General features: G+C 37.6%; 1 protein-coding gene across 2 annotated transcripts; it reads right to left on the reverse strand.

Moving 5' to 3' along the window:
- Nucleotides 1-101: 101 nt before the first annotated feature.
- Nucleotides 102-13,052, reverse strand: LOC122061442 (heterogeneous nuclear ribonucleoprotein Q). Of its 2 annotated transcripts, none has more exons than XM_042624697.1 (9): nt 12,812-13,052; nt 11,585-12,053; nt 11,309-11,425; nt 11,056-11,196; nt 10,777-10,953; nt 1,919-2,126; nt 766-941; nt 594-675; nt 102-503 (listed from the first exon to the last, which is right to left on the reverse strand). In XM_042624697.1, the coding sequence occupies exons 2-9, from the start codon at nt 11,981-11,983 to the stop codon at nt 361-363; spliced, it is 1,443 nt and encodes a 480-aa protein (XP_042480631.1). In that variant the 5' UTR covers nt 11,984-12,053; nt 12,812-13,052; the 3' UTR covers nt 102-360. The 2 variants fall into 2 exon arrangements, with proteins under 2 accessions (XP_042480631.1, XP_042480632.1); XM_042624698.1 differs by having other exon boundaries at nt 594-679; nt 12,812-13,049.
- Nucleotides 13,053-14,549: the final 1,497 nt, after the last annotated feature.

Here is a 14,549-nt window from a genome sequence, read left to right on the forward strand (position 1 = left end):
GCAGGGAGTCACCTTGACATTTCTCTCTCTCTCTCTCTCTCTCTCTCTCTCTCTCTCTCTCACACACACACACACACACACACACACACACTTGTCCTCAATGATCCTAAAATTACACTTATACTGACATATTTGCAACCTAGTTTTGATAGAAAGAAGAGAGACTTCAAGAAATCAAATGGCACTCCAATCTGGAAATGCAGACCACTCTGGAAATAAATATTCCTTTCTTTGCCACTAGTAAAGATAATTTCAGGACATCGAACACTTTATAAAAAAAAATCTCTCAGATTTCTTAAGCAAGAAATAAACCACTTAATCTTCCTTTTGTTACTTAGCTTGTTATCCAACCAGAGGACGTCAGCTGATGCTAGTAAGGACGATACCTTCGGCTACGGTTGCCATCACCACTTCCACTTCCTCGTCCTTGTGGTCCACCAGAGCCACTGCTTCGATCATTCCTCCGAGGTGGCATGGAAGGAGCCGGTGAACCAGGCTGCTGACTGCAAGATTTTTACGTAGAAACAAAATAAATTTAGACAGCAACCATCATATTTCAAGAAAATAAACCAACCAAATAGAATCCAACTTACAGAACATATCCAATCTGACCATCAGGTAGAACCATTGGCACCATTTGCATACCAGCTGGCATTGGCCCCCTACCATATATGACTGGCTACTCAAATAGAAAAAAAATCCATTAGATTCAGAGAGATGAGGAGATTATTTGAAGGAAACCAGTAATAGCCAAATTTAACTCACTTGCTGAAATCCAGTAGCAGCACCATATCCCGCACCAAGAGTTCCATATGGATTTCCCACAAAACCATAACCAGCATATGGAAGATGATTAGGAAATGCTCCCGGTTTATTGGAGTAAGCCGCATCATATTTCTTGTCATTCTGAGGCTTAGCAAGGGAAACATCTAATGCATGGCCTATAGAGCATATCAACAAATGAATCCATCATCACATAGAAAGCAATCAAGAATCAACAAGAAATCCAGTAAACAGGGGGCAAGTTGAGAACCCATTCCTAGTATACAGCCTCGTAGAAACTTTTTCCTCATTTTACTAGATCATTCAACAAGAATACTCAGGTCATAGGAAGGGAAAAAAAAAAAGATGCTCTACTTGTACATGCCATAAACATAGCAGGCACCCAGTGAGATCATGACACAGCATTGAATAGATAACATCAGCATACCATCCGACGCCAAACAACAATATTGATCAGATGATTATATTCCATTTTTTCCCTAACAATCCAGACCATTTTCCTGAAATGCAGAATAACTCGAGATATTGGATCCTTGGAATCGGGGCGTCAACTAGCAGCCATATGCGCCCAACTCAAGTACTCTCTTATGATAATTGTAAGTCAAACTCCAAAGAGATTCTTGTAGAAAACAAATAAGAATATTTGCTGAGAAAGTACATCCAATTTCAGTTAGTGGCTGGATAAACTCTCCTCAGTGGCAGGTCCTTTGAGTTTCAAAGACCTCTTAAGAAGGGCTTGGTTCCTGGCCTCTTTTACATACACCACATTACATTGGAGGCCTAAGTTGAGCAATTTCATAAGAAACCATTAAGGGTGCTTCCGATCCTCTACCAACCCCATAGCATTCCTAACAAAACGTATGTAGGCATTAAGGTCTTATTTTGTTACCATGATATCTTGTATGTTCTCTACCATTTGGGGCTCTCATCAATAACTGGTGTTTGTTTCATATAATTAAAAATGGATTCCCCCCCCCCCCAATCTGACCACTGACCACTGTACAAGCTGAAACAAACATTCAAGGCTAGAAAGTTATTGAGATAACAGACAATTTTTCAAAATTTGAAGGTGTCCTTTTCCCCCACCTCCATTAATATGCATCACAGAAATTGGCAGTATGTAGAAGAAAATTACCAGAAATTTCGTACTTCTCTGTTTCTTTAACAGCCTTCAGAGCACTTGACCTTTCTGCGAAATGGATAAATCCGAATTCCCGCTTGCTCTGCCCAGCTTTAGCAGGAGGCAAAACAACTTTTGTAACCTCTCCATGCCGTTGAAATAATTCCTTCAATTGCTCGGGCGTAGTATTGTCAGGCAAGTTTTTCACATAAAGAGCCTTCACCTGAGAAATTCCAACAGTAAGTGCAGACATTAGTTCAGTTCATCATGTAACAACTGCTTAAAATTTGGCACCAGAAAAGCATAGTTCAGAGAGAAGAAAACATCTCCGCAAGTTTCCACACAGAGATGGGTTTGCTAGGAGACAAGAAAATCTTCTTAAGAATTTTCCAATAAGTACCTGTTTTGCTGCACCATTGATTTGTCATCACCAGTTCATGATTTTAGTTTATACACGATCTGTTTTGCAGATCCTAGCCTTACTATTGTTCTACGTTAGTAGTTGTTAGAAGTCCATCATGAAAAGGGGAAGAGGAGTCCTGGCAAGCTGCAGGCTTCTCCCTTTGTGTTTTCCTAGTCCAACTAGGAGTTTCCTAGTTCAACTATGAATGATGTCTAATTAGAAGTTAGTAAGCTTATGTTAGTTTCCTATTATGTTTTGGACTTCCTATTCCTAATAGGACTTATATCTTACTTGTAATAGGAATTGTAATAGCTGATTGGACTCTTTCTCTCTCTCACTCACAATTTACATGGTATCAGAGGCTTGATCCTCAAGAAGAAATCAATCAAAGCATTTTTTTTCTCCCATCAGTAACAACCTGCTCTCCATCGCAGGTTGTTACTCGTCCTCCCTAGGCTCCACGACTTTTAGAGGGGGTGGTTTCATCCCCTAGGAAGGATTGATTAGTTGTAATCAATCATATGGTGTGAAGGATTAGCTCAAAGTAATTGCTAGTGGTTGCTGGTTTGGATTTTTGGCATGAAGATTGAAGTACTCATGAGGTGAAAAAATCGATCAAAGCTGTCAGGGTTTTGGCACTCTGCCAAAATCCATTTTGGTCATATCTTTCTGTTCAAAGCTCTGTTTGAAAATCTGTTTGAAGGTTTTCTTCCCCACTATCCCAGCAGCACTTGATCTGATTTTTAACTCCATCAGAGACCTATATCTTCAACCGTAGGTAACCCCGGATTGGCCTGAAATAGAGTTTTGCGATTTGGGTTAATTCTTCTTGATTTGGTTATTTTTGTGGATTTTTGATTGACGGTTTGGTTGTTCTTCCATTAGGATTGATCAGTTACATAAGATCAATCGATTTTTTTTCTCTGATCTATGTGAATCAATTTCTTGATCCCATAATTATTAAGGCGTCGCCAAGGTGCTAGTAAGGCAACGCCTAGGCGGTAAGGCGGTTCCAAGAGGGTAAGGCAGTAGGCCGCCTTAGTTGTAGTTCATAAGGTGACCACCTTAACCAATAAGGCGTTATAAGGCGTCGCTGCGACCACCTTAACCAATAAGGCATTATAAGGCATCGCTTTATGCACCTTATAATGCCTTATGTACGCCTTATGACGCCTTATGTACATTTTAAAAATAACTTGGTTTTTAAAACTGATTTACATAGATTCCAACTACTATTTCGTGATTGGCAAGTGCATGATGAAGAATACACTTGAGATGCATGGGATCAAGTCTATTAAAACTAAAGTCTAAAACTCAACCAAAAGAAAAACACGATTCACAATTTCACATTCACAAATGCAACGGTTTCTGAAAGGTTTACTAGCCAACGGCGAGCCTTCCTACTTTGATTCTTACTACGGAGGCAAGGATTCTTCTCCGGTGAAGCTTCGTACCCCCCTCTCCAGGTATGTTGTATTTTTTTTTCTCATCTTCTTTCTTCTTCATTCTTCATGCTACGGTGACTGGTGAGAGCTGGTTTTGTTTTCTTCTTCTTCTTTCTTCTTCTTTCTTCTTCATTCTTCTTCATCATACGGTGAGAGCTTAGAGCTCTGACTGTTTTTTTTTTTTTTCCTTCTTTTCTTTCTTCATCCCCATACGGCGAGCTCTTCCTTTTTTTTTTTTTTTTTTCTTTTTTTCCTTCTTCTTCTTCATTCTTCTTCATCCTACGGTGAGAGCTCAGTGCTCTACCTGTGTTTTTTCTTTCGTTCTTTCCTCTCCCTTCTTTCTTCTTCCTTTTTTACAAATGGACATGGAGGTCTTAAGGAACTAACTACTAAGGCCAATTTTTATGAAGTTATATGAATTCTGAATTCTGCCATTACCTTCTATTTCTATCCCTTATTTTATATTTTTGTTCCTGCATGTTTCTCTCAATTCAACCAGTGAATGCAGTTCTCTCTTCTCCCTTCTTCTCTCAAAATACTTGTATATTTTAAGTCTTTTCTTTATATTTATAATTTCGTTTCATAATTATGTATTAATATTATATGTTAATATGTTATGATGATGATTGATGAAGATGAACTTAGTTTATTCACTTTATTTGTTTTCTTGATGAATATCTTGCATTGGTATGAAGTATGAACATTTAATATTTATTTAGCATATGGTTAGTAAGATTCAACTAGGATTTGAGTCAAATAAAATGGTTTTATAAAAAAAAATAACACAGGAACGCTTTATTTAATAAGGCGACGCCTTATGCCTGCCTTATCGCCAAAACGCTCCGAAATTCCCTCAAACGCCTCGGTTGACTCACCGCGTTAATAACCTTGCTTGTTCCTTGTGAATTCTCTGTTATATCTTGCATTAATGGCTGCCACTGAGCCAAAGAATGTTGTCACTGAGGTGATATCCTCATCCCCTCATAGAATTACAGAGAAGAAGCTTGCAGGATCTACCAATTTACAACAATGGACGAAGATTGTGCAGTTGGTTTTGACTACTTGTGACTAGCAGGATCATGTTACAAAGGTGAAGTCTACAACTGATACTACGTGGGATACTGTTTATGCATTTTTGGGCCAGCTGTTGAACTCGATGGATAACTCGATCGTTGACATAGTTACTCACATTGATACTGTGAAGGAGTTGTGGGATTATTTGAACGTTCTGTATTTTGGACAGAACAACATTTTCCATACTTATGAGCTATCTCAGGATTTTTACAGGTTTGATCGGAAGGGTTGATTTCTGACTCAATACTTTGCTGATTTCAAGAGGATGTACGAGGAGTTGAACTCTCTACTTTCTATTAGTAGTTATGTCAAGAAGATACAGGGCCAATGGGAACATCTAGCAGTTATGGGTTTCCTGGGTGGACTTGGACTAGAGTATGATGTTGTCTGGTCTTAGATTCTTGGAGGTGATAAAGTGGCCTCTCTTGCAGATACCTTTTCTCGAGTATTAAAAATAGCTCGAGAGAATTCTCATGATCCTACACCTACACCAGCAGAGAGCTCTGGTCTTGTGTCCCAGAATAATAATCAAAGTGGGGTTCATAATACTGATAGTGGAAATAAGGGGCAACCTTCTGGTACTTCCAACACATCAAATGGTTCAGAGACAGCATGAACATGCCACCATTGTGATAAACTAAGACATATCCAATATGTTTGTTGGAAACTTCATGGCAAACCTCCTCATAAACAGTTTGTCAAATCAGCAACAGTTGCTTAGTCCTCTCAACTTGGACAATTTGAAGAAAAATGGTCAAGATGACAGACGAAGAATTTGCACGATATACTCAATTTCAGACTTAGTCTCCTCAACCTTCCACTGCTACTTTTGCCCAGATAGGTAATGCTACTGGATGTTTTTCTTCACCTTTTTTATCCGGGATAATTGATTTAGATGCATCAAACCATATGTCTGATATGCCAGGTATATTTTCCTCTTTTCAAGAGTCTTCTGCTATTGTCACGTTGGCTAATGGATCTGTTGTTAAAGTCAAATGCACTGGAACTATTCGTCTTTGTCGTTATCATCTATTCTTCTATTACCCAATATTCCTTTGAACCTTTTATATGTGAGTAAGTTTACTCAAGTTTATAATTGTTCCATAACTTTTTCTCCTGATTCATGTGTTTTTTTAGGATCTTACGACAAAGAAGACGATTGGAAGAGGTCGTAGAGTTGGGGGGTTTATCTATTTAAAGACAATTCTACTTCCCTTGTAATTCAAGTATTTTCAACCCCCATTAGATCCATTGTTAACTAGGACATCCATCTTTGTAGAGTTTACAGAAGCTTAATCCTCATTTCCATTCTATTTCCAATTTCGTTTGTGAGTCATGTCAGTTTGGGAAGCTTCACCATATAAGCCATCCACCTAGAGTCAATAAATGGTTTGCGCACCTTTGTCTTTGGTTCATTCGGATGTATGGGGTCCTTGTCCCATTACTTCCAAATTAGGATTTCGATATTTTATTACTTTTGTTGATGACTATTCTAGAGTTACCTGGATTTATTTAATGAAGCATCATTCATAGTTATTTTCTATTTTTTGTGCCTTGGTTGCTGAAATTCAGAATCAGTTTAATGTCATTATCAAGGTTTTACGAAGTGATAATGCCAAGGAATACTTTTTCTGGTCCTTTCTCTCTGTTTATAGCTGATTGTGGTATGATACATCAATTTTCTTGCTCAGACACACCCCAACAAAATGGTGTTGCTGAGCAGAAAAATTGGCATTTAATGGAGGTTGGTTGGTCTCTTTTGTTTGAGATGAAAATATCCAAATTGTTTTGGCCAGATGCAGTCTTAATTGTTTGTTATTATATTAATTGGATGCCTTCATTATTAAAGGGTGTTATTCACCATTATCTGCTATTTCCTTCTGACCCTTCATTTATTCTTCCTCCTCGTATTTTTTGTTGTGTTTGCTTTATTCATGATCATCGTCCTAGTTTGTCAAAGTTGGATCCACGGGCTCTTAAGTGTATCTTTTTAGATTACTCACGTAGTCACATAATCAAAAAGTTTATCATTGTTATTGTCCTACACCACTTCAAAAATATTTTGTTACTGCTAATGTATCCTTCTTTGAGTCTGTTTCTTATCCAGATGAGTCCGTTGTTATGTTTGATATGGATGATGATCTTTCCCTATATGTTATTCAACATTATCCTCCATAGGATACTGCAGATACAATGGTGCCACCACCTTCCACAATTGTGCCTCCACCACCAGTCACTCACCATCTTTGTACAAATTCTGCACCCCGTCTCTATGGTTCCTACCTCGTCATCTTCGTCTACGGTCCCTGATCCAAGTATTTCCCTTTCTGATGTTGATGTTCCCACTGCACGGCGTAAGGGTGTTCGGAGCTGTACCCAACATCCAATTTCAAAATTAGTTTCTTATTATGGTTTGTCTTCCTCTTTTCATACTAGTCTTTCCACTTTGTCTTTTCATCCGATTCCTAAGTCTATTGCAGAGGCATTGTCTAATCCTAGCTGGAGGACAGCTATGGAAGATGAGTTATTGGATTTGGAGACAAATCATACTTGGGATCTTGTACCATTACCACAGGGTAAGTCCGCTATTGGTTGTTGATGGATCTATGTTGTTAAAGTAAACCTAGATGGTTCTCTTGCTCGATTGAAGGCCTTGTTAGCGGCCAAAGGCTACGCACAGGTTTATGGGGTTGATAATCTAGACAATTTTTCTCCTACAGCCAAGTTGGCTTTTGTTCATATTCTGTTATCTCTTGATGCATCTTCTCATTGGTGTTATATCAGCACGATGTGAATAATGCTTTACTTCATGGTGATTTACATGAAGAGATTTATATGGAGCAACCACCAGGGTTTGTTGCTCAGGGGGAGTCTGGTATGGGGTGCAAATTGAAGAAGTCTTTGTATGGTTTGAAGTAGTCTCCTTGGGCATGATTTGGCAAGTTCATTGATTTGGTTCATGAGTTTTGTATGTCCAAGCATGACAGTGATCATTCACTGTTCCATCGGAAGTCTGACATAGGAAGGACCTTGTTATTTATGTTGATGATATTGTCATCACTGAAAATGATATTGAAGGGATCCAAAGCCTGAAAACACATCTACAGCAGAAGTTTCAGACCAAGGATCTAGGACGGGTATTAGGTTGCACAATCAAGAAAAGGTATTTCCCTCTCTTAAGGAAATATGTTCTGGATTTGCTGACAGGGATTGGAATGTTAGGGTCCAAGCCTTTGGATACTCCTATGGATCTGATGTGAAGCTTACAATTGAAAGTGGTGAGTTGTTAGATGATCTTTAGAAGTATCGAAGATTGGTGGGAAAGCTTAATTATTTGATAGTGACTAGGATTGATATTGCCTTTCATGTCAGTGTTGTGAGTCAATTTCCTTCATCTCCATGAACATCTCATTGGGATGTTGTTATTCGTATTCTATGATATCTCAAGAAGGCTCCAGGTCGTGGTTTGCTTTACTCTAATCATGGACATGGTCGCATTAAGGGGTTTATGTGATGCTGATTGGGTTGGATCTCTTATTGATAGGCGATCAACTACTGGGTATTATACGCTTGTTGAAGGTAATCTTGTGTCTTGGAAGAGCAAGAAATAGGCTGTTGTGGCTAGGTCTAGCACAAAGTCTGAGTATCATGCCATAGCTCATGTCACCTATGAGTTGATGTGGGTGAAGCAGTTGTTGACAGAACTTGGGTTTGAGTGCACTTCGTCTATCCAATTATGATGTGATAACCAAGCTACAATCCATTTTGCATCTAAACCAGTGTTCCATGAGAGGACAAAACATATTGAGGTTGATTGTCACTTTGTTGAGATAAGTTACAACAATGAGTTATTTCTATGAGTCATGTTTGCACAAGAGAACAACTTGCAGATGTTTTCACTAAGTTTTTGAGCAGTGGTAGAATGGATTATATTTGTAACAAGTTGGGCATGATTAACATTTATACTCCAGCTTGAGAAGCAACGTTAGAAGACCATCGTGAGATGGGGAGGAGGAGCCATGCACAAGTCGCAAGCTCCTCCCTAGGTGTTTTCCTAGTCCAACTGGGATTGTCCCAGTTCAACTAGAACTGATGTCTAATTAGAAGTTAGTAAGCTTATGTTAGTTTCCTATTATATTTTGGATTTCCTATTCCTAGTAAGACTTATATCTTACTTGTAATAGGAATTGTAATAGCTGATTGGAGTTTTATATAATGATTAGAGCTGGGCAGCCCCAATCCATCGATTGGGGACTCCTTAGCACAAATTGTAGGACTCTCTCTCTCACTCTCTCTTTAAATTTACAGTAGTCTTGTAAGCATTAAGTACGAGAGTTCTAAGTGGAAAAGGAAAGGAAAAGGAAAAGGCCTACACATAAATATGGATTTATACTCAGAAGTGGGAACTGAGACATCTGATAGGTTTAAAAAAAAAAAAAGAGGGCAAAGAAAACATAAAACATCATAGTAAAACAAGGGGAAAAAAAACCTAAATGGAAATAGTACGAAAAGAGAGAAATGAACCAGATGTATAGGAAAACCAGGTTCCGCTATCTTTTACTTAAATAAATTATTGATTTTTTCTTTTAAAAAAGAAAGAGGGCAAAGAAAACATAAAATATCATAGGAAAAGGAGGAAAAAACTAAATGGAAATAGTAGCCGAAAGGGGGAAATGAACCAGATGTAGAGGGAAATCAGGTTCTGCTATCTTTCACTTACATTTTTTTTTTTTTGTCTGGCGCGCGGGCCTGGCAGAGGGGGGGTTGGGGAATAAATTATTGGAAGCTATTTATTACACAATACAAACAACTAGCCATTTACATATGAACTATAGTAAGTATGAGAAGAAAGCTGCCATACTCTTGCCAGCTTATAAAAGCAGTAGTAAGTTAAAATTCCTTCTGAATTATAAATTTGACCTCATTCTGGAATGTCCAAAATGAACTTTATAGTTAATGAGTTTTTCTGTGTTATCTAGAATGAAACTAAGAAGTCAATATGAAGTTTATAATAATTCTACTTTCCGATAATCTCCCTCTTGGTCTCCTAATGCAGCATTGCTAAAGTCATTCGCAGGATCTATACAAGGAATATTTGCAACAGCAACTTAGTCAAACCAAGCAAATGTTCATTAAGATGAACCAAGAACCCAGTGTGCTAATTTTCAAGCCATTGTTATTAAAGGTATTACAAAACAATGGTACTAAGCTACATTTTACTCTTTTTATATCATAACTTTGAATCATAAGTGAGCAAATAATTAAAATCACCCTGTTTTATGAATACTTTTACTTGCACAGTTGCACCCATGGATTTCTTACCCTTGGTCCATACCAATAGATCGATACAGGATCGGCCAGGAATCTGTATTGGCCAATCCAACACTGATTCCTCAATCCATGCCTTCATGGTTGCACCGAATATTAATTCTTTCTGTTCTTTAAGTCTTTCCAGTAACTAAAACCGAAAGTTTAATTTCATTGCAAATAGCAGCAGATTATGGTGTTCATTGTTTCAATTCTTAATTAGATTATAAATAGGAAATTCCAAAATATGCTTTTGTGAAGTAACACTTTCATAGCATATCTTACAATCTCATGTTTGACAGAGAGGCTAGAGAATATAAACAACAAATGATGATAAAAATACTTGGCAATGAGATATAATTGTTAAGGTGTCACCCAAGCACTACTTACTGCACTGATATTTCCAAAACCAACTGTCCACATGACTCAAAAAGGTGGACCATCCTGAGAAGCTTATCAAGATGGACCATCTAAATGAACTTTTGACTTATTCTTTTTGTTCCTATCAAAACATATAATATAAGATAAGAAAATATAACAAAAATATTTCATGTGTCATAACCATGTATTGACCATCTAGAAGTGTATCGAAATATAACTAGGACTGGAAGATGGAAATTTCAAGCTATTTAATTAGCATTTACCTGGGCTGCAGCAGAAGCATCAGGTGCACTCTTAGGATCAGCCCAGCTGACAGTTGGAGTGTTTCCATCCAACTTAAAACTCATGCTTGACATTTTTTGTCGGGCATAATCAGCACAGGCATTATTGTAATACTCAATAAACGCAAAACCACGATTGCGGCTTGGATTTTGTGGATCCTGAAATTACCAAACGACAAAGGATGTAGTTACCAGAAGATAAGGGATTTCCTCTTTCATGACAAGATACTAGCAATTTTCAGTTGAATGATAAAATTGCACCTTCAATAGCTCAATGTTTTCAACCCCTGGACCATTCTCCTCAATGACTTTTCTAAATTCAGCTTCTGTCCAGCTCTTAGGGATGTTGCCAATAAACAACCTGTGTTTAGCTTGAGAGAGTGAACACCTTAAGGTTCTTCCCTGTAAATGCCAAAAGGAAAGACAAATCATGCAGTCAAAATCAGAAAGCAAAAGAAGACTGCACATACCACAGAGCGACCTAGCCCATGCACCAAATAAGAATTAATATTACCTTATATTCTTTGTTATGGAGCTCTTCAATGGCTTTTTGTGCCAAATCCTTTGATTTAAATGTTAAAAAAGCATAACCCTTACTTTCTCCAGTATCTTTATCCTTTATCAGCCTTATCTGCAACAAAACTACTAACAATTACAAAGATTGAACGCCACCAATAAAAAAGGATAGCATAATGCCAAATGCACAAAAGTTTACATTAATAACAACTACAAAGACCCATAAAAGAAAGAGAGCACGGATGGCTAATGCACAAAAGGTTACAATTCTCACCTCTGCAATATCGCCAATTGGCTCACATAGATCCCTCAAATCATCTTCCGTGACTTCTCGAGGAAGCCCACCAATAAAGGCCTCAGAACCATGAGGAGGAAGGGCAAGAAGCTCAGCATGTTTCTCTCTGTCTTCTTCATCAATAGGAGGAGAAAGCTTCCCTTCATCCTCAACAGATTCAATGGCATGAGGAATTTCATCAGTTTCCTGGAATGGATCATTGCCACTATCAGTTTTTGAGGCCTCTTGATCCTCATCTGCATGTTCATCCTCACCTCCTTCAACTCTACCCTCCTCTATGGGTTCTTCAACATCATCATCCATCATCTCTTCAATGTAGTTATCACCATCAAGATCTACCTGCTCCTCAGTTTCCACAGTAGGCGCATCTTCAACCATGGCTCCTCAGATGCCAGTTGTCATCATCCACCACACCACCACCTAGACCCACTGCAAACTTGCACAGCAACTGTGGAGGACACACAGAAGCCAGAAGCATTTGCATAATAGAGGGATATGGATACGAGGAGGGTGAGAATATAACCATAAAGCCAACAGGATTTGCAGAGTAACAAGAACTTTGATGGAATTTGGACCGCATGAATTATGCTTCCAGAGAGAAAAATGACAGATATCCTTTAATGGGTAGATTAAAAAACGATTAAACAAAAATAGGAATGAGCTGAGAATGGCAGATATTTTTCCACTGATGTCTAATCCGGTCTTATGAGAGCAGCAAACAAAGTGGATCCCCATATGTGCAAGAGGGGCAAGAGGGTTTCTCACCGTTTAGACAAATATTGCATATTAAAACATTACAATCCTAACAACTACATCAACAGGAGAACAATGTTCAGTTCCCACTCTGCACATAAACCCGAGACAATCAAAACCCAAAAGAAGAATGAGAAAACAGAAAAATGAAGAACGAGAAAACAAAAAAACTGCAACAGAAAAATGAAGAAAACAGAAACAACAGAGGAAGTACTGCTCAGTAAAAAGCCCCCAATAAAGCAAAGAAACGGGAAGAGGGTTAAGGTTCTATCGTCGAAGTTAGATTTAAGCAGAAATAGTGAGAGTAATAACCCATATGCTAAAACAATCAAATCGGACGAATCTATTCAGAATGAAGGAACAATCAGGCTCGATAAATTGCGAGTATGCTAATAAGAGAAATAATTATAAGAAACAAATAGTAGATTGAGATAATGTTGAGGCTCTGCTTACCGATTTTGAAAACTTTGATTCAGCTTATGCGTTTTGTCGTCCTCGTCTTCTCCCGCTCTCTCCTGTTGTTGGAACTGTATCTGCTGACCATAAAAGGAAAAATATTTTCAGGGTAGAAAGGAAACGGCTCAACGGAGTCACTCTCCGTTCGCTCTCTGCACTCTACACTATTATTACTCGATCATTTTTTCCCAAAAAAAGGAAAGAGAGAACATTTTTTTTGGGAGAGTTTCCCCATGGTGCCAGTGTGGGGGAGAACCTGTACGTCACACCAATAAGTATTCTAAAAAATGTATCATCCGTATAGGGACCAACAAACGTAAAAGATGGAATTCTAAACCCCAAATGCAAGGAAATTGTCTCACAAGCCTGGACTACCCCGGGGTCAGGTGGTGCAGCTTCCATCCTCAATCAGAAATCTTCCTTATGCCGCAATGCTCTGAAGAAATGGAATCACAAGGAGTTTGGCCATTGTTAGGATTTAAAATGTAACTACAAACGTATGGATTAGTGCAATTACAGGTCGAACACAGGGAGAACAATCACTTTATTTTTTTTATTTCTTTTAATAATGCGAAAGTGAACTGATTAATAATGGTTGTGATATAATTCTAACTACCATCATAAACATATGTATCTAAAAAAAGTTCAACCATTCGCCATCTAAGAATTTAAATACGTAAGTCACGCAATTAAAATTAAATAAATAAATAACTGAAAATAAACATCCCACCCAATTAAAAAACAATGGAGGAAAAAAAATATTGAAATAAAAATAAAGTAAAAGAAATGGGATAAAACTAGAGAGGCTCACAAGTAGGCTTCTCTACTTGGCCCGAGTGATGCATTATAATATGAGATTCCCTACTTAACCAGAGAGTCACTCTTACAAAAATTACTCTACTTGGTTTTAGGTAAAATGAGGCAATTAAAATAAAAATAATAAAATTATGGTTCTATGGCTAGGAGGGGCAAAGCCAACACATACACTAGCCATGAACCTTAGGGGAAAGGGGAAGCAATAATGTAATAACTAAGAAAGAAAAGGTAATCCGAAGAGGGAATGAGAGGGGGGAGAGAAGACTATTGAAGAAGCCTACCTACTTGAATCAATGTTTGAACTTAAAAGCTTAGGTGATTTGAGATACTGTCAATCATAAAAACCAGATCTGGAATTAATCAAATCTGAAATTTCTAGGCCTAGAGAAAACAAATCTTGAAAAAAAAAATTGAATTTGAAAAAAAAAAAGATGCTCCACGGCTCGTGATCTTGTCACCTAGATCTAAGCCTAGAACTATAACTTTAAAAATTACAACTCAATTGCATAAATCATAAACATACAAGACTAAATAAAAATAAAAGAGTGCTTGCATTAATTGAAATAAAAATCTATTATAAAAGTGATTAAAGAAAAAATAAAGAAAAACTAAAACTAAAGAGAGTGAGAGAGGGAGAGAGAGAGAGAAACTAAAGAAGAAGAAGGAAGTGCCTCCCCTCCTTTTACATGAGTTGTATTTATAAGGAATGGGAGATAGTGTAACAAATTTCTCTTTCCTAAAAGGGGGAAACCCACAATTGGTAGTAAGATATTTTGAGACCAAAAGTGCTAAGGTAGAGGAAAGATAATAGATAAATAAACTTTGAGAATTTTCTATAATTTTTTTGCTTATTTTCTTTCCTTTTTCTTTCTTTTTTTTTTTTTCTTTTTTTTCTTGCTTATAATTTTATTGGGAAATC

Source organism: Macadamia integrifolia, chromosome 14 (assembly GCF_013358625.1).
Source record: "Macadamia integrifolia cultivar HAES 741 chromosome 14, SCU_Mint_v3, whole genome shotgun sequence".
In the NCBI taxonomy this organism is placed as follows: domain Eukaryota; kingdom Viridiplantae; phylum Streptophyta; class Magnoliopsida; order Proteales; family Proteaceae; genus Macadamia; species Macadamia integrifolia.